The sequence below is a fragment of the Salvia hispanica genome, chromosome 6 (assembly GCF_023119035.1).
Source record: "Salvia hispanica cultivar TCC Black 2014 chromosome 6, UniMelb_Shisp_WGS_1.0, whole genome shotgun sequence".
Taxonomy (NCBI): domain Eukaryota; kingdom Viridiplantae; phylum Streptophyta; class Magnoliopsida; order Lamiales; family Lamiaceae; genus Salvia; species Salvia hispanica.
This window is the reverse complement of record NC_062970.1, coordinates 33,393,766-33,421,177: the sequence shown is the minus strand read 5'-3', so window position 1 is coordinate 33,421,177 and position 27,412 is coordinate 33,393,766. Positions and strand designations below refer to the sequence as shown.

At 35.9% G+C, this 27,412-nt stretch overlaps 1 protein-coding gene across 1 annotated transcript; it reads right to left on the bottom strand.

Annotated features, from left to right (window-relative positions):
- Window positions 1-12,375: 12,375 nt before the first annotated feature.
- Window positions 12,376-14,341, bottom strand: LOC125192920 (indole-3-acetic acid-amido synthetase GH3.6-like). The gene is made up of 2 exons (XM_048090597.1): window positions 13,973-14,341; window positions 12,376-13,899 (listed from the first exon to the last, which is right to left on the bottom strand). Exons 1-2 carry the CDS (start codon window positions 14,284-14,286, stop codon window positions 12,465-12,467), a joined length of 1,749 nt encoding a protein of 582 aa, XP_047946554.1. The 5' UTR covers window positions 14,287-14,341; the 3' UTR covers window positions 12,376-12,464.
- Window positions 14,342-27,412: the final 13,071 nt, after the last annotated feature.

The following is a 27,412-nucleotide window of genomic DNA, read 5'->3' as shown; positions in this document are numbered from 1 at the left end:
AACTCCGTAATAAATTACTCCCTCCGTCTCACAAAGATTGCCTCACTTTGACCGGGCACGGGTTTTAAGAAATATAATGAAAAATCAGTTGAAAAAGTTAGTGGGAGGTGAGTTCTACTTTTATATATTAGTTTTATAATAAAATATGAGTATGAACGGATTAATGGAATACTGAACAGTTAACTCCGTAATAAATTAATTACATAAGTCTCGAGCGACATTATCACTTTTCCTAAAAAAACTATTCAAGACTAAATTTGGACTACAATTGATCTTAATTTTATGATTTAGGATTATTACTATTATAAAAATAAGAGTCCTATTATCCACAAATCCACTCTTAAAGACCGAACCACCGAACCCTACCAAATTAGGGCTTTTAGATCTAGTTTTTTATAATTGTTGGAATGAAGTATGTGTAGAAGCATTTGAAGTACAGAATGAAGTAATAAACCTATATAATGAAGTAACATGGGCTAGTAATGAAGAAGAAAAAAATTTCGCAGCAGCACATCTCATCAAAAAAAACTAGATCTAATGGCCCAGATTTGGTCTCTAGTTTATATATATATATATATATATATATATATATGGGTCACTCACCCCTTAAAAGGCCTCATAAGGGGGAGAGTTATCCACACTTATATAGATTAGATTGGATCATCACCAAGTCGATGTGGGACAAAATTGAGAGAATTTAACACGCCCCCTCACGTGTGGGCCGGAAAGGACATCGGTCTTCCATCACGTGGGTAGGCAATGCAAGAGATAAGAGAGAACCATCATCGATGTGGGCCGGAAAGGACATCGGTCTTCCACTCGTGAGGTAGATAAGAAATAAAGAGAAATTCATCATCGACTTGGGCCCGCTCTGATACCATATTAGAAATGGGCCACTCACCCCTTAAAAGGGTGCGATCATATCATAACTCATATTTATGTGATAACCTAATAACCCTATCATTTTATGGGTCAAAAGTATCATTTTTACTAAAAATGATATTTATACACGATAAAATGATATTTTTCCAGCATGCATAAAATGATACTTTTATTCCATAAAATGATATTCTGTCTATAAAATGATACTTTTCGTCCAATAAATGAGGGTTATTAGATTATCACCATAAATATGGGTTATGATATGATCACATCCCCATATAGGGGTATATATATGTTATATATAAAAATAAAAATAAGAATTAATATGTAAAGTAGTAGTGAGCAGTGTTCCGAAATTCATTAAGACCAACCCTGTCCGTCAATATGGAAATATAAAAAATATTATTACTGTACTAATCCATATGAAATATCCAACATTCATGAAACACTAGAAAAGGAGAAGAAGCTGACTTTTGGCAAAAGTCAAGATTGAGCATAATGCAAGCTAATAATTCTTGTGTTATGCGGTTGATATTAGTCAATATGGATTTATGACTCAACGATTTGACACATTTGTCTCCTTGACATTCTTTTCCCCTTTCACATGTTCAATCTCGTCAAATATTAATAATCGCGTAATGATGGAGTACTAATCTTTGATCATGAGGTTAATTGCATGCTTGAACGAAATTAATTTTGTTCAAAATTGGCTGTTTGATAGGATAAACCTCCTATCGAGCTGATCGGCGATCGATAAATATCTGTCGCAGGCGAGTGCCCGACTCGCCCGTCAAGCAAGACGGTTTTATCACTTTGGAGAAGCCAATGAACGATAATTAATATTGATATTCTTGATTGATTTCTCAAATGATTGCAATAACTCCTATTTATAATGCTAATAACTAAGCTTTTTTTTTCTTCTAATAACTAACTTAATAAACAAGAAAACAAAGATATGGAAAAGATACGCAAATCTCTAATTTAACTAACTTAATAATGTCAATGCTTGTATCAACTCCCCCACGGTTGAAATCCACCTTGTCCTCAAGGTGGGAACTCGACAACCAAATCTGGTGTTGTGCGAGGAACATCATCCGCCAGGCAGCGGCGCAGCTTGGTTTGAGATGGTATAACTAGTTGTTGTGCGCGGGTGGATTCCCGTCAGCAAACGACGCAGCTATGGATCGATCGGTGTGACTAGTTGTTGTGCGCGGTGGATTCCCGTCGGGCAGTGACATAGCTGTGATTCGATCTGTGTTTTGGAGGGTGAGATCGTGATGAAAGCACCAATTTGATAGGATAAACCTCCTATCGAGCTGATCGACGTCCGTAGATCGGCGATCGATAAATATCTGTCGCGGGCGAGTGCCCGACTCGCACTCGCCCGTCAAGCAAGACGGTTTTCTCACTTTGGAGAAGCCAATGAACGATAATTAATGTTGATATTCTTGATTGATTTCTCAAATAATTACAATAACTCCTATTTATAATGCTAATAACTAATTTAATGAACAAGAAAACAAAAATATGGAAAAGACGCAAATCCCTAATTTAACTAACTAAATAATGCTAATGCTCTTACACATTAAATACATGATCCTATTGATCCCTAAATTTTTATGGTATTTAAGTTAATGATCTCTCAAAAAATACTACTACCTCCGTCCCCCAAAATTTGATACAGTTTACTATTTCGGTCCGTCCCTGAAAATTTGATACACTTCACTTTTACCATTTTTGGTAGTGGATCCCATATTCCACTAACTCATTCCTACTCACATTTTATTATAAAACTAATACTTTAAAAGTAGGACCCACATCCCACCAACTTTTTTAACTCACTTTCCATTACATTTCTTAAAACCCGTGTCGGGTCAAAGAGTAGCAAATTTTGGGGGACGGAGGTAGTACTACTTAGTAATTAAACTTAGTAATTAAACTAAAAGAGATGATATCATTTGAAGTCATTTTAAATTATTTTTAAGTACTTTTTTTGTATTACTATTGAAAAAAGGTGACGTAAGTCCTATCTACGTAATATATCGGTATGAAATGTAGCTTACAGATAGATGTGATGAAATCCATCTCATCATTTACGTTTTCTTTTTCGATGAAATACAATGCTCAAAAACCATAAATAAAGGGCGAGCAAATTAAAAATGAATATACGGGACAAACACAATCCATACAAACATCAAATTTGGGAAGCGCACATACAAAACATAGGACACGCACCAATGCTCGAGCCAAATCCACTAAAGTAGTTAAGTAGTGCAATGAAAAATCAGTATTAATGAGTAACACACAAGCCAACTGCATTAACCAAAGCCAAACAACGGAAAGGGTGACACATGAAACACATGCAACATACATTATCACAACTACCAATATCTCTAAGATACACATGGACAGTGGCGAAGCCGGGGGACCGACCCTAAACCCATATCGAAAGCTCGTAATAATCAATACAGCAGTAGTAGTAGTATTTAATATTTTTAGGGAACCCTCGTCTCTCTCCTATCTTCTCATCTCTCTTAGTCTTAGGGAACCCTTATTCTCACGTTACCACGGCAAGAGAACATGACACCACAACACCAACAAGTTAAAGCAAATAGAAGGCATCCACAAGCCAAACAACCTTAGGATTTTGGGAAATGATGCTAACATTGGAAGGCTATTTAATTATTTGGATTTGTATAAGTAAAGCAAAAGTAATACTACCTTCATCCCACTTTAGGAGTCTTGTTCACTTTTTTCACACTTTTTTTATAAAAATCATACTACCTCCGTCCCCTAAATTTTGACACTGTTTACTATTTCGGTCCGTCCATGAAAATTTGACACACTTTACTTTTATCATTTTTTATAGTGGACCTCATATTCCACAAACTCATTCCTACTCACATTTTATTATAAAACTAATATTTTAAAAGTAGGACCCACATCCCACCAACTTTTCCAACTGAATTTCCATTATATTTCTTAAACCTCGTGTCGGGTCAAAGTGTGTCAAAATTTGGGGGACAAAGGTAGTAATAAATAGTTAAAGTAGAGAAATGGTAAAGTAAGAGAGAGAATAATGTTGAGAAGACAGGGACTCCTAAAGTGGAACAGAGGAGTATATAATGTTGTAATGAATGAATCGACTAAAAATGAGGTGGCTCGAACCAAACAGTGTGTAACCATATTTGCAATCAGTGGCGGACGCAGGATTTTGATACTGGGGGGTCCAAATTACTAGTATTTCTTTCGTCCACAGTACAAATTGTTTCATCTTTCTATTTCTGTTTGTCTACCAAAATTAGGCTCATACTACAAATAGAAAGTCATTCCTAATTTATATACTTTACCTATTACGAATTAAAACTCGTGTCGTCCATTAATGAGAATATTTTTCACGGATGAATGAGTATTAACAATTGTGTATGTTTTTAGTGTCAACGGGGTCATAAACAGTCCGATAATAACATTATAGAGCTACGAGATAGAGATGGATGATGAGAGAAAAATAATTTAAGAATGAACAATATAAACTAATGATACATTTCTTTATAATCTTACAAATAACAATATTTACATAATAAAATTACTATAGTGAGAAAATAAAAAATGTATAAATAAATTAATTAGTAGCTAAGAATTTACTATGGGAATCATAAAAATAAACTGTTTACTAGAGAGATATGAATTAGTATAAGAAAATTTATGAAAATGGCCCAAAAACAAAAGTGGGGCTGGTGGAATTAGATCTCATGCTCTGGTGGTGCCAAGGCAGCTTCTCAAGCCAACTAAGCTAAAGAGTGAACTCATTTTGTATTGTATGCATACGTATAATATAGTAATAACGCAAATTGTTGGGGGTTCCAAGGATCCCCATCAATGAGTGTAGGTCCGCCTCTGTTTGCAATAATTTATTCATTGCCAAGCAACCAATCCTGAAAGAGAATCAGTGGGCAAGAACCATGATGAATTTGTAAATTACTATACTTGTTATATACTAGTACTAAAAAATGGAGTACTTTACTTTATAAAATTTAGTTGATCAATTTGAACTCTATGTTTTGGGAAAAAAAGATAAAACAAATTTTGTCAAACAAATAACTTCAGCAGAGTGAGAACAACCAGTTCTGAAATTTCATGTTCATTTTGGAACTATTAATAAAAACAAAAATAAATCACACACAATAATAGAAGAGCATGAGATGATAAGATATTTTGGTCTAACCAGGTCAATGCAATGCGCGTAATGAAATATGCGAAATTAACGCCACTGAAAAATGCATATGCTAATCATGTCGTTTCTTTTCGTGGAAATTACTCGGAAAACAATGTATCATAATTAGTCATCATGCTACAATTTTAAGGTTTGATGTTACATGGGCTTTGAGATCCCGGATCCAAATTCGTGCTACAATTCGAAATGTTGGGAGATTAATAAAATATTTTATGATTTTATTTAATTAGTGTCATCACTTTAAAAAAATCGTTTGAGAGTTACATTTCGGTAACGAGCACTTACTAAAAATATTTGGGCTCGTGCTGTCGAGCAAAACATTTCGTCATTCTTATCCAAATGTAAAATATAAGTATGGGACTATATATGTTAATTATCTCCAACCCCACCTCCTCAATTAAACAAAAAATTGATCATTCTTGCAATTAAACGACGAACACAATGTTACGCATTTTAAGAAATCAATCATTCAGACCGTACTCCAAATGGCAAGTTTTAGAAAATAAAAATTGATAATTAAATGATGAACATGCATATAAAATTGATTCATTATTACCCGGCCCCAACGATCTTTTCCTTTAGAAAACTTCTTTGAAATTTCGTGAATGTTTATTTGATCAGTTCTTAAAAATTCTATTGAGGGGCGCACTTCTTTGATTATAATAATATAGTAAGTATTAAAAATCTACAACTGCGAAAGTACGCTTGTAGTGTCAGGTGACCGTTTAATGTAAAATTTATTTTAAATTCCCTTGTTGATTATACGCACTGGCGGATCCCGAGGGAGGGGGTGTTTGAGTAAAAATTTGATGGTCATGACATATCAAGTGGCATGATGACTTGGTACGTCCCACTGATTGCTATGTGACAAATGTATATAGTATGATTCTAGATATTTAAACTATATATGGTATTTAGTTTAATCCTAGATGTTTAAACTATATATAATATTTAGTTTTCAAGATGGAATAAAGTTTTATAATTTAAAAACTTTCCAAGTTGTTAAATGGATTGTAAATACACCCACGGATACTAACATCATTTATTTTCAATATCGATTCACAATAAAAGTAATTGATTTAAGATCTAATGGGATTATTCTACTATTTTTTTTATGGAGTAATATATTAGATAACCATAAGATAATTAATTAAGATTTTGTATTTTTATCATTTTTTATTTATATATATAAAGGTTTGTGTTAAAATGACACCACCTCTTAAAGTAACGCATACCAGCATTCTTAGCCAATCATTTGTACACATGGACGAATAATCAGTTGTCGTGTGACAATCATAAAAAATGCTTAAGAGTAAATTTTCTCGGACTGCAATATCCAATACGCTAGATTGCAATTTTTCCCGCAAACAATATCCAATACGCTGGACTACATCTATAGATTGCAGTCTAATGTAGATTGCAGTCCAGTGTATTAGATATTGCAGTGTAGCATTTATAATATTGCAGTGTAGCGTAGTGTCACAGTGTCACTTTAAGAGGTTTTATCATTTTAACGCACCCCTATATATAAAACCACAGATAAAACAAAAGTAACTTTTTAAAATTTTGTGCATATAGTGCTAGCAAGATTAAAGTTTATGGTTTAATTTATCTTTACATTTTTTATTTATAATTTTTACATATATGAATATATGAGTTACATATATTCATGTATATATACTCCATAAAAAAAAAAAGAGAATGGTTCTATCATATCTTAAATTAACCACCATTAAATATATACTTATACACATAGGGTAGTGATAAAATGCAAACTTATATATTGTACAAACTCAAAACTCTTCAACACAACTCTTCAACACAGTTTCAATACAATATCAACACAGTGTAAAATTTCAATATTTTAATGTCAACACAGTATCAACACAATATCAACACAAGATCAATCATTGACTACCGTTGAAATTCTGTTGACATTTTTCTGTTGATGTTTTTTTGTGATCTGTTGACATTTTTCAATGGTCCAGATCATAGTTTTGAGTTTGTACAATATTTAGAGTTTTCATTTGATCACATCCCTATACAAATATACATGTATTTTTCGTCCATTTAACAACTTGGAAAGTTTTCAAATTATAAAACTTTATTCCATTCTTGAAAACTAAATACCATGTATAGTTTAAATATCCAGAATCCTACTATATCCACATGTCACATAGTAATTAGTGGGACATACCAAATTTTTACTCGGGGTCGCCCCCTCCGTGCGACTAATTTCCTCTTATCTGGACGTAAATTTACCATGTCCGCCCCCTCCGTTTGCCCCGACGTCGCCCCGAAAATCGAAAAATTTTGTCATTTTCACCCTAAACCAACCCACTAATAAATATTTCGCTCCCTCTATTTATGAATCCCGGATCCGCTATTAATTATACGATGTAATTAAAAAGTAGTAGTCTAGTATATTAAATACTACTACTATCGTTTAAAGTAAACATCGTGAAACGACTCCAAATTAATTTTCCCGTTTCAATTCATAATAGAGTTTTGAAGACCTCAATTTTATAACATTGTAATCGACCGAATAAATATTTTTTTTATCACGATTTTTTTTTTTGTAAGATGAATGTTGTGTGAAAACCAGTTTTGACTTTTGAGTCATTTTCCTGTCCATTAAATGTATTCAAATCTGAAATCGAGTGTAACTACTTGTGAGCACATGGATCTCTGCGTGCTTGGTAAAACTTCATATGCTCAACCTGGTAACAATTCATTTAAGTGGGGGACAACATAATACATCGATGTATTAGTTTGAAAAGGTATAGGATTTGTGCAATTAATTATTTTATCGATATATAGTTTCAATGTACACAACCTCAAGAAACCCACAATTATTTTAAGGTTTACAATGCTCGAAGCATGATGTCATTTTTGAATCATTCACACATTTAATAACCAGATTGCAGACACAATATCGTGAAAAACAATCGAGTGCCTCAAGTTTCAACAGTTCCATTTGACTTGTATTCAGTAAAGAGACTGCACAAAAAGTATGTATGTAGGTGGCCAGGTGGGCCTTGGGGCTCATTATCTTTTTATTTTATTTCAACATTATTGTTCACACTCCCTACTAGCTTTATTATGTACCTATAGTGGGCCCTATGTTAATTGGGCTTATGGCCCACATACCATTTGGGCAAACTGAATGCTCAACACAAGTTTCAGAGTACATCAAATGGGCCTTTCTAGGATACCAATTACGCATACATGTGGACAAGACCCGACCCGGAAAAAATCTTGGACTTTTTTGTAATTTGAACAATAAATTCTTTAATCGACTCAATGATTTTTATATATACTAAGAACAATCACTATTAATAAAATCACTTTTATTCATAATAGCAACCATCTCACAAACGTCAACCTTCATTTTCATATATCATAATAGCTAATAAGATCTAGCCTAAATTGAGTTGAAAATTTATCGGGTCAAAAATTTCAACCCAACGAGCTAATCGGTCCACAAAATTTTTATTCCTGAAGATCTTATATTTATAATATAAATATATATGCAAAATTAAAAATATTAATCATATGACAAGAATAAATGCAAATGTGGTTAAGTACCTCTAGTAAAAAATCATGACATGGTATGAGTTCAAGTTGGAAGAAGTTGTCTAGGTTTGGGCCTCGTGGCCAGGTTTAGCCGACTAATTGTAAATCAAATAGTGTTATGTTTATCCCTATGGCCTCTTGCATTTTTTGTCTGACTATTGAAATTTCAATTAATCATTGAGCTATAACATCAAATATCTCGTGCTTGGTTAATTTCACTAGAGTCGGGTAGTTTGAAGCGGAGGTACATGGATTAATAGGAGCTAAATTGATTGAAATTTGGGCTTGAAAATCAAAGCCCATGTGCAATTGTTTTTACAGCCCAAGGCTCATCTCAGAAAAATTATTACTGCTATGTTTCATCTGCAATTGATTAAATTGGGACATCGCCTTTGTGGTGCATTCATCAACTGCGTGGACTTCATATATTCACATGTATTGATTGAATCAATCGTTTTAGGCTTGATTCTGAGTAGATATTTAAGAGTTGTTGGTGGATATAGTTTAGTTGATGAATGGAAGCTTGTGTGTGTGTTGAGGGTCGTTGTTGGTCAGGTTAAAAACTGCACATGGTTGACAACTTACATATGATTGTAACATCACAAGCTGCCCCTTTTAACATCGATAGTTACTTCACTTGTTCAATCAAATGTCACGCATTTAACACTCCCTGTCTCCCAGCTTGTACTCTACAGTTGTCCGCTTCTGACCCTGACAAGTTTCCCCGTTGTCGTTTACTTCTCCTTACATAATCAAAATCATTTATTTGAATCTTCATTGCCAAATTTTGTTAACTGATTAATGGCTTTGAGATTGGAGAGGAAGCACTACTGTGAGCAAGCATTGCATGATATTTTCATGCAACATGACCTTACTACACTATCTTTTCATCTATTTGTTGAGAATAATAGTTTTATGATTTTGCAGAGTGAGGGACCTATCCTTACTCTGTGATTGCTCTTGCTCCCATCTTTCCGCACATCGTTTTAATTCATTAATTTTACTATAAACTAGTGTTCCCTTATGCAGACATGTGACATGTATAGGGGTCCCATGTATTGCTCGAAATATATTTTCACTCGTCCAATTAAAAATAAAAAGCTTTTTTTTTTGGATTGTCCCATAAAAAAATTTAACATTTCCTAAAAAGAAAATAAAATCACCACTACTCTTTTTCCTCTCTTACTTTATTCTTTTTTTAATAACTCACAAAACAACACTACATAAAATCATGTCATATGCCAAAAAGCATATGTTTATGTTTAATGTTTACAGGATCATGTAAAGTGGCTTCTTCTATCACTGTACAAACCCTAATAACCTGAAGGTATGCAGAAAGTACACACTCCATGTTGTGATGGATGGGGACTAATAAGAGTTTATTATATTATGGTAAATCGTCATCTCTCTTATATCATTCATGTCTTTATTGCTATCATCTTCCATGTCTATTCATTTACTACGAGTGATATTATATCAATGCAAAGTGTTGACAAAAACATGGGGAAAATGATACTTACATATACCATTCAAATACGAGTGAAGGCCTATCATACATATATATGTAGAGTGTGACTTAATTTGCTCATAACTTTTTTAAGAAAACCTTTTCATATAATTATAATAGTACTACAGCTTATGCAAAACTATAAATCAATATTGTTCACAAATCTACTCTATTAGCAGTGCTATTTATGAAGGCCTAAAACCAAAATGACATTACTATAGTTAAATTGATGATGGATTGATGAGCACACTCGTGAAGACGCCAAAACAAATACTCCCTCCGTCCGCGAATAGGAGTCCCATTTTTTCATTTTAGTCCGTCCGCGAATAAGAGTCCCGATTCACTTTTACCATAAATGGTAATAGGGTTCCACCTTCATCTAACTCATTTAACTCACATTTCATTTAAAACTAATATACACAAGGGGGACCCCAATTCAACTAACCTTTTTCGACTCATTTTTCTTAATATTTCTTAAAACTCGTGCCGCCAAGGAATGTGACTCCTAATGGCGGACAGAGGGAGTATAGGACATAACCTCAAAATATTTCTCCCTCCAATAAATACATATGATATTCAATTATGTATTTGTACGACAAGGAAAAGACAAAGGAAAGCAAATTAAATAAAATTGGATCAGTAATTGCTGGAAAAACAAGTGCAAATCAAAGGAACATGCAACCGTAAAATGAAGATAAGAAGAGACAAACGTAAAGAAAAGTTGAACACGAGAGATGCTTTGCTCAGATTCATAAAATTGATTTTCTGGAAAAAGAAAAAAGTTTTTTTGTTTTCAGTTGCAACTTTTTGCAGGGGACAATTGTTTCAGAAATAAGTCTGGGGTATATTTGTTGTCTGAATAAATCACTATTTTATTTTCCTGTCCTTTGATAATGTTTTTTCCGTTCAGTACTTGTCTCCTTTTTTTCAGAATAAACGTGACACTTTTTCTACTTATTTTGAAATAGTAATGGTTTCACGTTGCAGTTCAGCTTAAAATGTGAATTGCGATTTGGAAATACAGGAAGTGACAAAATGTGAAAATATCCCTTGCTTTTTTAATTTGTTTTCAACGAAAGAAGTTGAGATTTTGATATGGTATATCTCTCAACTTTTGGAACATAGTATGTGGAGTACAACTTGCAAATCGTTATGCAACCGAATCGTAGAATGCATAATATTTGATTCGGACTATAAACGATAGCTAAAATATGTTGTTTTCACTGAGCAAATATGCTTGGGCTAAATATGGGCATGAGGAAAAACTAGAGACCAAAAAATCTGTGTCTCACATTTGATATCTGACTATACCAATATGGTTGCTCATGGCATGCACAAAACAACAAAATTGATATGAGGTGCACCAACTACTGATATGCGTGTCAAAATTGTCTACCAAAATTCTATATAAGGGCAAATTGTTAAATAAACCAAGAAAGATAGTTAAACGTTGGTTCGTCCAACACTTTTCAACATCTGAAAATAAATCACAAAAAATGAAATTTTCTCGTGCTTCTATTTTCAGTCAAATTACATGCTAATGTGCAGCCGATTTAAAACACGTTGATAGAACGGCATTGAGCAAAATAACATCGTCTGTTAAGTTCGTGAAAAATGTTTACCCTACTTGGTTCTGTAATTTTGATACAATTACTTTATTTGGTTAAATAATTTTATTAAAGTAAAGTTCTTCCGTGGGCCAGCGTTAGCATTTAATTATTCGAATTAGAGTTACTTATGTACCTCGTCATTCAACGACTCACTTGCTCTCATTTAACTTTTGAGTGCATTTGAATGCCAACATAAATCAAAGTGATCAATTTTTATAAAAATTACCACTATATTAATATCTTAATTTGACCAACAAAATAAGAGACCCAATCCGAACAAACTTGTAAGTACAAGGGTGGGACCCAGACAGTTTTTAACATTTATATAGAAAATAAATTTTATTTAGTCAATCACATGGGCCCCTAGCTTTCTCTCATTAACTAATTTAAGTAGAGTAAGTAGCTGGAGTAGTCTTGCTTTATGTACATTTACTTATGGAAGGCATAAAGTAGGCTTACATTCCCAAAATTTACGATTTTGATTAATCAATTAATTAATATAGTAGTACTAATTTTTTATTTTTGTTTGTCAACTAGGATTTGTTAGTTGAGGGTTAGAGATCCAATGCGAAAAAAGGAAGTGTTAATCATTTTTACAGGGGTAGTGAACATAATTAAAGATGAGTGGTGAACCTAGGAAATAGCATAACATTCATTAAACGGCAGCATATTTGGGGCACTTTGGGCTGAAGAAGGAGGATGCGAGCCTGGAGTTGAGGAGGTCCACAATGGGCGCGAACTTGACGCAGCGCGGCGTCTTGTACTGATTGATGGATGCGCCGAGGCTGATCGCGTAGTCCATGAGCTTGTCGAACGTCCCTCCCTCCACGATCCTGATCTCGAGCGGCCCGATCGCCTCGTACGCTCGGTTCTGCCTGTACACCGAGCTCAGCGACTCCTCCATTGTGAGGCAGCAGTCCTCGAACACCGATGGCGGGATGGCGCTGTTGTGGCTGAGCTCCCAATACAAGACGTAGTGGCCAGGGATGCCGCTGGTGTCGGCGTAGCTCGTGTACTCGGTTAAAGACGCCCCGAACGGCTCGAGATGGGTGACCGCGGCCCGGACCGCGGCCTGCAGCTCCACCTCGTCCGTCTTATCCGAGTCTATGCTCAGCACCACGTTCTTCCTGCATATGAAGTTGAAGTGCGGGGACTTGTTTTTGAAGCCGGCCACGCGGAGCACGTCGCCCACTCTGTAGCGGCACAGCCCGGCGTAGGTGGTGACCACGAGCTCGTAGTCTTGGCCCTGCTTCACATTGGCTAAATCTACGAGCTCGTGGTCGTCATTTGAGTGAAGCGGAAGGAACTCGAAGTAGGCCATGGTGGGGATGAGAGTGTAGGAGACATCGCTGGGGCTGCAGAGGGGGTTGAGGTTGACACCAAAGTAGCACTCGGAAGAGGCATACATTGTGCACACAAGGGGGAGTGAATTGCTGTAGTAATCCAGAGTTGGGATGTACTGTGACATGGTCCCAGTCACGATAACGTCCACGTACTTGGTGTTGGGCCAGAGGCGGGTGATGATCCCCTGCCACGACCCCTTCCCGCACTCCGACTCCACGAATTCCGCCTTCTCCGGGTCGGGCTGCAGGATCCGCATCACGGCCTCCCTCACTGACTCGTCCGTGATGAGGGGGTTGAGGGTCCCCGTGCGGATGTCGTGGCAGAGGAGGGACCAGTGCTTCTCCAGGAAGCGGATGGCGCGGATGAAGCCGGAGGCGAAGACGGCGCCCACGCGGAGGACGTCGGTGCGGAGGCAGAGGCCGCAGAGGATCTGGGAGTACATGCTCTGGTAGGAGTCGGGGCAGAGGATGGCCTCGTTGGGGCTGGTGTAGTTGGTGTAGGGGTCGTAAGGCCTCTCCTTGAAATGGGAGCTTTTGTAGTAGCTGGTGAGAACGGGGCGGGCGGGGAGGCCTCCCGGGGTCTTGGTCTCCGATTTTATGAAGAGGAAATACATCCCTTTCCCCTTGTCTAGCCCCGGGACGAACTGGCTCATCACCGGCATCAGGAGGCTGTACAGCAGCGATCTCCTCCCCAGCTCCTCCTCGATTGTTGGCATCATTTTCCTCTCTCCCGCAGATGTTCCAGAACTGCATGCAACAATCATTCATTCATTACGAATAACCAAATTCATAGGGGAGTGTGTGTAGCAGTAGTACTTACCTAGTGAGGAACTCGGAGATGGGATGGGAGCAGAGGATGGGGGAGGTGTCACCGAGGGCGATGCGGTTGATGTCAGGGAGAATGTCCTCGTAGGAGATGACAGGCATGGTTTTCTTGAAAGTTTCGCGATCGGTGTGGCCGTTGAGGCCGTGCCTAGTGAGATACTCAACGTGGGCATTTCGGGAGAGGATTTCGGAGAGGACTTGTTGCTGGATGTGGTCGGGGTTGGAGGTGATTTCCTCGATGAACTCCAGCTTCTTCTTGTTGGTCTCAGCCACGAGGTTGGGATCGGTTTCTTTTGGTGCCTCAGGCATTATGTATGATCGTTTGTGATCAGGGAGATATGATGAGTGAGTGTGTGTGTGGAGGATGGGGATTTATATAGAGAGGGGAGAAGGGGAATAGTAGCTTTCAAAGAAGCAAAATGGCTTGATTGTGAATATGGATGGGACTTGTGGTTATTTGTTTCTCTAATATCACACGCTATACTAATTTGCCCCATCCTTATACCCATTAATTAATTAGCCGCGCTTCCAACTCATCTCTTTCTATGAATATTTTCTCCACATTTTTAATAAATTAGAGTTTAATAATTTAGTTTCATGTATATATATCGATTTCAAATTAATATGTGCACTGAATAGTGGACTTATATTCATTTATGGGATCATCATATGATACAACAATAATCTTTATCGATGTTGTATTGCCATCTAAGTTTGAGAATGTTTAATCTTACTCATTTAGTTATAATATTGTAGGTATAAATGCTAGTAGTAGTATTTTAAGGAGAACGTATTTGTTGATTTTAGTTTAGTAAACAATTAAAAATTCAGAAATTGATAATCCCATAGGCATAAATAAATGTAAAAATTGGGAAGAATGTAATGTGGTATTGGTAGGTGAGTACATATAACATGCGTGCTTGTAGTGCGGGTGTTTCTTGAGTCGGCAGCAGCCTCTCCCCCGGCTTCGCTTCCCGGTAACACAACTATACCATTTTTCATAACAAATAATATCATTTTCAGTTTCAGTTTCAACGGATTTTAACAGCTGGCGTTCATCTCGCCCACGTCATAACGAACCCATTAATAAATTGTTACTACTTCAATATTTTAATTTCACACTAATAAATTTCTTTCTATTACCCACATATAAACTTGGCGGATGAAAGATGATTGATTGGCTTTATTGGTTCCAGCTATTGACTTTTAAATAAAAGAACAAATAACTTCAAAAAACTCCCGTTGACAATACATTCTTGTAACATTGTATTTCAGTTTTCTTTTTGAAATATTTTACAACGTGCGAAAAAAAAATCCCATGATAAATAAAATTTAATCCAATTCCGATCCAAATCGTAATCTCTGAGATTTAAGGATCAGCTCAAAGCGATCTCCATAACTAAACATGTCTTAGCACTAACCGATTCTCTAATCTTAATTGTTAACTAATTACTATACACAATTTTATGGGGTTATAATCACGTGCAACAAAATGCTCAACAATTTTTGATGTAGTTATCACGGAGGCAATCGACTGTTTAGCTTTGTAAATGAGTTTTCAAAGCCACCGGCAACTCTTCAGAAGAACTACTCCCTCCGTCCCATAAGAATATGCATTCTTTCCTATTAAGTTCATCCCACAAACATATACACGTTTTAATTTTGGAAAGTCTACTAATAATATTTTAATTACTGTATCTCTCTGCCTCTCTCTTATATTACTTTAAAATTGGTATTGAATTAAAGGACATATACTTTAGGAACGGATAGAATATCTGATAGCTTAAATATCTCTGACATATGCTCTATAGTTTATTGGAGAGTGATATTTTTCTTCTTATCCAAAAATCTCAAACCATTAGTGGTATAAGCAGCAAAGGCAAAAGCACATTAAAAACGGTAGCACAACAAATGCAATGCTGCACAGGAAAAAAAAAATTCCAAAAGTCTAAAATAGAGAAAAGCAAATCAAAAGTTAGCTAATAGTGTGATGTGCTATACAAAATTTTTTTTAAAATATAAATGAGTGTTCAACCAAATTTTTTTATTATTATTTTATTTTAACTAGTTTTTGCTTCTGTGCTGGCTAGAAGGCAAGCGCAATTTCTAATCTCCCTAGATTCGATCCATTTAAACTTTTTTCAATTTAGTTTTTCTTCCATTTACAAAGCTCTACTTATATATAATGTGAATGTATATTCCAAGCATAATCAGACTATGGTATAAAATAATAGATGTAACTAATTTGAAATTAAAGTAGAACAAGTAATAATACTAGAAAACAAGAAACGTACTCAATCGGATATTGTACCCATTGTTTAATTTATAATCAAGCTCATGCGTAGATTTGTCAACAAATATAGACAATGAACAATAAAAATTGCCCAATAATTTCTTTCATAACCTAACTTTGAACTTGACATACTTGTTCGTTATTTTACTTGTTAATAGCGTTAGACTGTGGTTATAATTATACTCCGGTAAAGCCTATATTTTCAATGTAGGTTACAACTGTGAAAAACACATCATCCACTTTATTTATATTGAAACCTTAATAATAATATTTCATAGGTCTCAATCAACATTGGTTATCTACTTCATTTATTTATAGTGATCGGGAGAAGCGTGGAGGGTTATCTATTAACCCCCCAATTGAGCTCAGCCGTGTAGAATGTTTACTTTGATTAATAAATACTCGATTCATCTCTGGACTTTCTAATTTTGAAATAGTTAAATAAAACATTACCCCTACACATTATTTTATTTACAATTTATAGTATTATATTATACTTTTAATAATATGAAGTTCACTGTCTATTGATACCACTTATACCATTATTTATCTCTATTTTACTTTAATAATTATATATTTAAACTTATGCCGAACTAAATATTCATATTCTAATGAATGATACTACTTATACCACCATTTATCTCTATCTTACTTTAATAATTATATATTTAAACTTATATCGAACTAAATATTCATATTATAATGGAAGAATAGAGCAAGAGAAGTATATTTAATCAAGCATATTTGGATCAGTACTACCTACATGAATTTGCGCCTCATGAAATTTCACATCATCAAATTAACTGTACTAAGAATTTAAATTAATTCACATATAAGAGCAACTGCATCGGTGCTCGATGCATCGGCGGGCTGCGGCGCTGCTGGCGCGGCAAGCACCTACTCGCTGTTGTCTCTTGCCAGCGGCACGACCCTACTCGATGATGCATTGAGCACCGCCGTGCCGCCGAGCAGGCTGGCGTCTCGCGCTCTGATTAGCCAACTGCAAAGCCGTTGGAATTTTCCTTTTTTTTTAATTTTTTTTTGAAATATATAAAAATTTATTTTTCAATAAATTATATCCGTTTTTCTCCACTTTTAATTTATTTTTCATTATTTTTATCCCAAAATTCACATTTTCATCAATTCCACCCATTTCCACACAAAATTTTTACACCACACTACACATCAATTCTTTCTAAACTCTCTCATCAATTCACATCTAAATTAAAACTCTTGCATAAAGTGTCCGGCTCCGGTGATCACCCCTCCGACTCCCGCGGATGGAACCACGAATGGTTCGGCTCATCTCCATTCCCTGATCCGGATACGGATTTCTCGCCCCCTCCTCAAACCCAAGGTTCGCATATTCCGGGTGGCTACCGGCCTTACCCGGTGGACGAGCAAGATGCCCGAGGGGCAATACGGGTGGGCTCCCAAACAAGGCTCAGGAGGGAGCGACCCGACGCCACCAGAGGGCGGTTCCGGCACGCCTCCTCGTACTCGTAGTGTCCGTGCACGTACTCGTGGCAGTACTGGAGGTGACATCAATGTCCGCACCCCGTACACTCTGGGGGAGATGGAGAAGTTATTCAAAGCCTACTTGGAAATCTCCGAAGATGCGAAAACCGACACGAACCAAACCGGGGACAAGTTTTGGTGGCGCGTCTCTCGCCGGTACAATGCCAACCGACCTGATGGAACCATCAAGCGCAATGAGAGTATGGTGTGCAATGCCATCGGACGAGCCAACGATGAAATCCAAAAGTTCCAGGGGTATTACCTCCAGGAACAACAATCGACACTCGGTAGGGAGCGGCACGAGCGAGGTTGACATCATCACGGCTGCCATGTCGACCTACCATTCAATTCAGTACAAACCATTCAAGTATCTCGACGCTTGGCAGGAGGTGCGTACTCATCCGAAGTATAGGGGAGGCGTCGCATCCTCCTCCAGCTCCTCCAGCAAACGGTCGAAGTCGGTATCCATATCCGACGCTGGCGAGGATGAGGTGGCTAGCAAACTTGCCGGAGCTCACTTAGGTAGCCCCAATGCCGGCCCGAGCAGTTCCCAACTCCGGCCTCAAGGAAGGAAACAGGCGACGGCTAACCGCCGTCGCGCCGCGACCCCATCCGTACCGCAACCTCCCGCTCCTGCTCCTTTTGTGCCACCTCCACCCCCCACCAACTTGATGTGGATCCTTTTGGGTCAAATCACTATGGTCGATACGTCTCGGATACCTCCCGAGCAACTTGATTCACATCACGAAATGATACGAGCTCTCCGAGCTCAATTGGGATACCGTCATCGGGCTAGTTTTCTTTAAATTTCAACGGATGTATTTTATAGTAATTTTTAATTTGTAGGATTTTAATTATGTAATTTTTATTTTTTAGGATTTTAATTATGTAAATTTATTTAGTAATTTGTAATATTATTTCGGATATTTTTAATGCATTTTAATATTGTGAAAATGTTTTTATTTAAATTGAATAAGAGAATGGTGGGACCCTTGAGCATGCTCTTGCAAAAGAGCATGGAAGTGGGTGTTGTGCTCTTGCGGAAGAATAGAGAGTAAAAAATAAATAAATATGAGTTTGGGCCCACGTTCATATGAGCATGGATATGGATGTTCTTTTATATATATATATAGATATCATGATCGCATGCATTTTGAAGTTTAGGTTCTTAAGCTTGCTACATGCATATGTAAGTTTTGTGTCTCACATATGTGACATGTGATAGAGTCCTAAATAGAATTGGATTTTAGTATAATACATTATTTGGCATAAGACACATTTTACCCTAATTAATTGACTATCAATTAATTATTGTCACATATCAATTAATTGAATAATCATATTATATTTCTCCAAAGAGAATATATGTTCATATATATATATATATATATATATATATGTGCCGATTGATTGCCAATGATTGGAAAAGATTGATTACATAATCTTTTTATGGAATGAATATTCATTCCCTTGGCCATCAAGTAAAGAATCGTGCGTATATATCATTAAGATTTGATCAGAATTGATTGTGATCAATTAGTAATATTAATAGACGAAAGATTATATTCTTGGTCAATAAGAAACGTATTTACTAATTATTTTGGGCCTTTTTGATGGAAAGGGTTTTTAAGGTTTCATAATTAGGGTTTGTCCTCTCTCTGCCTATAAATACAAGTGTGGTGATCCCATCAAATCACACACATTAAGAAAACACATAAACGAGGGAAAGAGAGAGAAACAAATCCTTGGAGTTGCGCCATTACGCTGGAAAAGGTTCAAGGAAATCGTCTCCTCCTTCCTCAATCGCTTCCGCTATGGATCATAAGGTAAGTTTTTGATCCATTATGTTTATGGTTAATATGTAAAATACATGATGTTCGAAGATCTTGCTTTATTTATATTCAATTATGTATTCTTGAATATATGATGATAAATAAATTTCAACATGTGGTATCAGAGCATGGTTGAGAACTCGTGTATTTTTGTATTATGGAAAACCATAATTTTTTAATTTATTTTTGATAAATTATTGATGAATTGTGAATCACGTTTGTGTTTATTTGGTTCTCGGTTCCTTTGAATATTTCACGAATTGTGAATTCAAATTTAGTTGATTCATTTTATGTATTACGTATTCAAATTTGTGGTGTAAATGAATTCATATGACTAATTGCACAACTATATTTTGATTGGTTGTCTTTGTGAATTCCACATGAATCGAGACAGTAGGATGGAATTGATAATTTAGGTTATTTAATTTTGTGCGCATAATTTGTCTGTGAATTTTACTGGTTAATTACCGTATCAATTAAAAAAAGTTTATTTTGTATGATTATACTTTGAAATATATTGTTTCCAATTTTTATATATATGGAATTGATTTGAGTATTTTGATTGAGTATATATTTCATGTAAATTGAGTTTGAATATATGCATTGATGAATTGAGATTTCAATTAAATGTTTTATGATTATGAATCTACCGAGACGGTGGAATGAATGATTACATAATTCAATTCTCGTTTTAACATGTATTTTGATTATATTATGTTTATTTTGCAATCACCAAAGTGAGGCAAAATAAGGAGAGTCTATAATCAAACTCATATTAAAATTTGTTTAAGTAATTAATCTCTATATGTTCTTGATTATATTATGTTTATTTTACAATCACCAAAGTAAGGTAAAATAATAGTTTATAATCAAATTAAGTGAAAATCTGCTTAAGCAATTAATCGCTATACATTCCTGATTATATTATGTTTATTTTGCAATCACCAAAGTGAGTTAAAATGAGAAGAGTTTATAATCAAGTTAATATAAAATCTATGTATGCAATCAATCATCATGCTTGTTGTGGCTATTCATTATCTAAATAGTTTGTTTGTTATAAGGTCTAGATTCCCAAAGGAAATAGTATTTGCGACATAATAAACACTAATGGAGTTAATAATATAAATTGGTGTCGATTACCCAAAGGTAACGCCAATTTATTATTACTCAATTATTGAACTAAGATATGTATTAAAAACATGATTTTTATTATTGTATGAAGACTACCCAAAGGAGTTTTCATAATTGCCTCATGATATGGGTTTTCAAATTAATGTTCGTGTTATTATTCAAAGCTTCTATATGTGAGCATTCATTTCTTAATTACTCCTATAATGTAAAAACATATATTTTTTGCTACTAGTATGTTTACCTCAAACGTTCCCCAACTTAATGGAACCAACTTCTTTGCATGGAAAGAGAAACTTAAGTTCAAGTAATGGACTTAGACCTAACACTGTTGAATGATAAGCCAATTATTTTATGATCAAAGTAGTTGGCTGATTACCCATAATGCTAGGGAAAAATCTAACAGAACTAAGTTTACAGTTCATTAGAATGTTCGTTGCAGATAAAACCTCTCAACGACTGACATTGCAAAAGAATGTTTGTAGAATGTTGAGGATCGCTTCACAACTGCATATAACTCTCTTGCAGAAAAACTTATGAAGGATCTCATAAGCATGCAATATGATGACTATGTACGAGCATGTGATGAACATAAATAACATCTCTTCTAAGCTGGAAAAGTTAGGATTACAGGTGGATGAAGATTTCTTTGTCCAATTCATCCTAACTTCCTTACCTCCTTAATATAGACCATTCCAAATTGATTCACTGTACAAGATTAGTGGACTCTTAAAGAATTGGGAAACGTATTGGTCTAGGAGAAGCATAAGATGAAGAAGTATGGAATGGGTGCATCTCATGCTCACATTGCAACCGAAGGAGCGTCTAAAGGATAATATTCATTTGAATTTATCATTCTTATGGCATAAAGGAACTGGATCATACTTCTAGTGAAAGAATTAAGAGGCTTACAAAGGATAATATTCATTCGAATTTAGACTTTACAAAGCATTACCGTTTGTGTGGATTGTATTAAGTGTAAACAAACCAAACACAATAGTAAAAATGCCACAAGAAGCAATGAGCTCCATAAAATTATACATACAAATATTTGCGGACCTTTTGATGTCTCGACTTTTGGTGGAGAAAAATATTTTATCACCTTTATTGATTATTTTTTCGCGTTATGAATTTATTTATTGCAAGAAAAATCTCAGGCACAGTTGAACATTTTATGACTGAGGTTGAAAGGCAATTAAATAGAAAGGTGAAAATTATTCGATCTAGAGGTGGTGAATTTTATGGTCGTACCACTAAAATAAGTCAATTACATGGACCTTTTGTCAAATACTTAGAAAAGCATGGCATTTATGCTTAATATACTATGCCAAGTACGCCTCAGCAGAATGATGTTGCTGAGAGACGAAACCGAATTCTCATGGAAATGGTTAGAAGAATGTTAATTCTACCTTACCTATATCGTTGTGAATTTATGCTCTTAGAACCGCTATTTATGTATTAAACCGGGTTTCTAGTAAGGTTGTACCAAAGACTCTCTTATGAACTTTGGACAGGTAGAAAACTCAGTTTGCAGCACCTTCATGTTTGGGGCTGTCCAACGGAAACTAGAGTATACTCTTCGCAAGAAATGAAATTGGATTTTAGGCAGTTAGTGGTTACTTTATGGGTTACCAGAAAAATCCAAAGGGTATAGGTTTTATTGTCCTAATGATAGCATGAGAATTGTGGAAACTGGAAATATATGATTCTTTGAGAATGGTGAGATCAGTGGGAGTTTTAACACTCATAATGCGGTCATTAATGAAATAAGGGTATAACCTTTTTCCCTCATTTCCTCAAGAATTAAGTGTGCCAAATATTGTTGAACAGCCTAACAATATTTGAATGACCAACCACTTAATGATGATGCCAAAGTCATTGAACATGGGTGTGGAAGAAGCATCTACAGAAGTGTCATTTCTGATGACTATGTGGCATATCTCCAAGAATCCGAATGTGATATAGGAATACATAATGATCCAGTTTCATATTCACTAGCCATTAAGTGTAATAATTCTAATAAATGGATTGATGCATGATAGATGAGTTAAAATCTATGGATTAAAGTCTGGGACCTTGTCGAATTACCCGATAAACAAAAGTGTATTGGGTGTAATTGGGTCTTCAAGACCAAATTCGACATAAATGGTTTAATCTAACGATTTAAAGTCAGACTTGTTGCCAAAGGTTATACTCAGAAAAGATAGCATTGATTGTAAATAGACTTTCTCTCAAGTATCAAAGAAGGGCTCACTTAGAATCATTTTGGCACTTGTAGCCCATTTTGACTTGGAACTACATTAAATGGATGTGAAAATTACTTTTCTAAATGATGATTTGGAAGAAGAAGTCTACATGAAACAACTTGAAGACTTCATTAAGAAAGAAAATTTAGTCTTCAAACTTAAGACATCAATTTATGGACTGAAACATGCTTCTCGACAATGGTATTTTAAATACCATGACACTATTACTGCTTTTGGTTTTAAAGAGAACACCGTTGATCGGTGCATATACCTCAAGGTTAGTGGGAGCAAGTTCATATTTTGGTTTTGTATGTTGATGATATATTGCTTGCTAGTGGTTACATTGGATTACTACATGACACTAAAGTTATCTCTCTAAAAATTCCAACATAAAAGATATGTGTGAGACATCCTATGTCATAGGATAGAAATATCTTGTGATCAATCACGTGGACTTTTGGATTGTCTCATAAAAGCTACATAGATCGAATCTTTTAGAGAGACATGGAATGAGTGCATGTTCTCCAAGTGTTGTTCCAAATCATAAAGGTGACAAATTCAGTTTGGATCAATGTCCAAAAACTGAATTGGAACGTAAAGAGATGGAAAATATTCCTTATGCATCTATTGTGGGAAGTTTGATGTATGCTCAAGTCTGTACTAGACCAGACATCAACTTTGCAGTTGGAATGCTAGGCCGTTACCAAAGTAACCCTGGTGTTGAACATTGTAGAGCTGCAAAGATAATAATGAGATACTTAAAGGGAACAAAAGATTTTATGCTCACGTTAAGGAAATATGATCAACTAGAAATGATTGGATTTCCATTAAAGCTAAATTTATGGCTTGCTTTGAAGCATTAATGATTGCAAAATTTTATTTCAAGCCTTGGTATTGTCTCCTCAATATCCAAGCCCTTGAAATGTATTGTGATAATAGTGCAATCGTATCTTTCTCTAAGAATGACAAGTATTCAAAGGAGCTAAACACATGGAATTAAAGTTTCTTGTCATGAAAGATTAAGTTCGGGAACAAATAATATCTATAGAATGTATAAGCACACAGCTTATAGTTGCTGACCCATTGACTAAGGCGTTACCGCCTAAGACATTTATGGAATAAGTTAACATAATGGGTCTTGGGTTTGGAAACGTCTAATCTTTATGTTTCCATGTTGGTTCAGACACTTAAGTTATGGATATTTTGAATTCAATAAAGTTGTTTCCACTTTTCCTGTATATACTTATTATTTGATATGCATATATACGTTTTTAGTATTAATGCAGGAGGTCTTGAAATAAGACAATTACGGACGCGGTGTCACTTATAGATTATATTAGAGTGGATATTGGTGATGTGGTACATGGAAGGAACTATATCGATTGAATGATATACGCCCGCCATGACCCGCATTAGTAGTCTCTCTAATATAATACTTATGTTTACCAGTGATGAAAGTATTTATAAAGTCCAATATTATGCGCGCCTTATGTTTATTATGTCTATTTTATTGTGGCTCTGTCAAGTGTGACAAGTGGGAGAATCGAAAGCTTTGTGTCCCACATGTTCGCCAAGTGGGAGAATGTAAGTTTTGTGTCTCACATATGTGACATGTGATAGAGTCTGGAAGGTCAGGTTTTCTTTCCACGGGTTTTCGTATGTAATTTGGAGTGTATCCAACTGATCAGGAAGAGATTCCCGACCCAGCTGAGTCGTTGGTATGACAACCGGGACCTGGCTTCAACAAGTTTCCTCAACCCACTTCTACTGATTAGTATAATGGAGGTAAGGGTCGAATCCCACGAGGATGGACACGTTTTGATAACTGCGGTGACTTTCCTGGGTGTTTTGGTTAGCTACCACGCTTGGGTTGAGATTTTACCTAGGCGAGAAATAAAGGTGGTACTCTACTGACTAGTAGGCGTGAAAATAACAGGCATGTGGTGGTGTTCGTGAAAATAGGGGACAAGGTGTCTCAGAGGCATATGGAAAGTAGACAGTTACTAAAAGATGAAAATTAGACAACAAGGTATATCTGGTGGCTGGGTGGCTCTCTGACAGGTCTGGACAGTACAACTGAAAAGTAGGGAACAAAAGCAAAAGTAACTTAAAAGTAAAAGTGGTCCAAACTAAAGTTGATTTTGACGTTTTCTTCTTCACCAAGCATTAACAAAAATCAGATAAACACAAACACCATAACTGAACTTCAGATTCATAACCTCAAACTCAAGATCCACTGATTAAATGCTCAAAATTAAAATAAACGATGAAACTGCAATTTTACTTCTATTGACTGACATGCAAGGTGGTGATCACGGCGCAGAACAGAACCTCATGCACGAAAATTTGATTAAACATAACTACAACTTCAAATCGACAACTCCAGGTAAGAAAGCACTTAGAAATTAAAGGCAACAACTAGATCTAACTTTCCTATGCAGAATGAAGCAAACTCGAACCAAAGCGACATACGAAATAGAAACTTCATAATTAAAACGTTGGAACTTCACAAGGTACTTCAAAAGGCAACAGCGATGAGTGTTTGCAACAAAAACAACGACGAAAACAAGTAAAGATTAAACTAGAAAGCAAATAACGATTGTTTGGCCACTCCGGGCGATGATACTACTTATACTACTACGGCAACTGGCTGGAACGGTGGATCGATGATTTCTCCGGCAGATTCTTGGACGTCAAGTGACCATGGCTGTGGCGAGGAACGAGAGCTTGGATAATGCTGAAGGATCTGATCTTCTAGAGAGAATTCTAACTAAGTGTGGTGGTTGGACCTTTTTCGAACTCTAAGAGCGAACTCATTCTCTCTCTCCAATTGGCTTCTTTTATAGAGAGGCTTGCCCTTGTTTTTTTTTAGGGTAAACTTCCTTCAAGTTTTGACTTTTATGCCCTTGTTAATGATCATCTCAGCTATCCTTCTTCTCCATCTCGAGCCTTTTCTCCGGCATGCATCCTGGTCAGTATTGCACCATTCTAGCGCCCTTTTCACTTGCGTCACCTGAATCGTTTCCTATTGACTTGGATCCTTTAATCCTGCACACTTGAGCAACTGTTTTGCAGATAATACATGCAATTTCACGACATACTGACCAGTAACCAAGTGCTTAGAATACGACTTATCAGAGTCCTAAATAGAATTGGACTTTAGTATAATAAATTATTTGGTATAAGACACATTTTACCCTAATTAATTGACTATCAATTAATTATTGTCACATATCAATTAATTAAATAATCATATTATATTTCTCCAAAGAGAATATATGTCCATATATATATATATATATATATATACATATATATATATATATATGCCGATTGATTGCCAATGATTGGAAAAGATTGATTATATAATCTTTTTATGGAATGAATATTCATTCCCTTGGCCATCAAGTAAAGAATCGTGCGTATATATCATTAAGATTTGATTAGAATTGATTGTGATCAATTAGTAATATTAATAGACGGAAGATTATATTCTTGGTCAATAAGAAACGTATTTACTAATTATTTTGGGCCTCTTTGATGGAAATGGCTTTTAAGGTTTCATAATTAGGATTTGTCCTCTCTCTGCCTATAAATACAAGTGTGGTGATCCCATCAAATCACACACATTAAGAAAACACATAAACGAGGGAAAGAGAGAGAAACAAATCCTTGGAGTTGCGCCATTACGCCGGAAAAGGTTCAAGGAAATCGTCTCCTCCTTCCTCAATCGCTTCCGCTATGGATCATAAGGTAAGTTTTTGATCCATTATGTTTATGGTTAATATGTAAAATACATGATGTTCAAAAAACTAACTACTTATTTGATGAGGGAGAACTGTGTGCATTCGGGCTTCTGGCTAGGGCTTCTTCTTCGGCTGGACAATTTCTGACATTGGCTTCCAACTGGTCAGTAGCTTCTTTGTGGCTTCGCCACCCTTATTCCTTCTTCCTCCTTTCTCTTTTTGTGGTCAAGTATCTGCGACCATTTTCTTCAATTTTCTTTTCTGTGGCTTTGCCACCCTTATTCCTTCTTCTATTTTTTTGGATCTGGAATTTTTTCAGATCGCTTTTCTCCTTCTTTCTTTGTCTTTCTTTTCTTCAGCTGGTTTCTTTTGTATGTCCTCCTGGGCAGTTGCCTCCTTGCCTTATGCCTTGCACGCACACAGTTCCAGTGGCTGATGGGTTATTTCGGGGTATAGATCAGGCTAGAAAATGGGGTTCTAAGGGTAGGGGTTTTTTTTTAGGGGGGGGGGGGTTTCCTATCGCCTTCAGGGTTTACTACACGCGGTCACTTTGTCGTAAACATCATGTGGTAGCCTCTCTTCTTTTTTCAGTGTTTAGTGGAAAGCAATTCTACTTTGGGGCTTCTAACTCACCTTTTAAGAGGGCTTTCGTGTCTGACCTAAGGGATGGGT

Coding starts and splice junctions, on each gene's coding strand:
- LOC125192920 (XM_048090597.1), bottom strand. CDS start 14,286: ATGCCTGAGGCACCAAAAGAAACCGATCCCAACCTCGTGGCTGAGACC. Junction 13,900..13,972: donor ATCTCCGAGTTCCTCACTAG/GTAAGTACTACT, acceptor TGTTGCATGCAG/TTCTGGAACATCTGCGGGAG.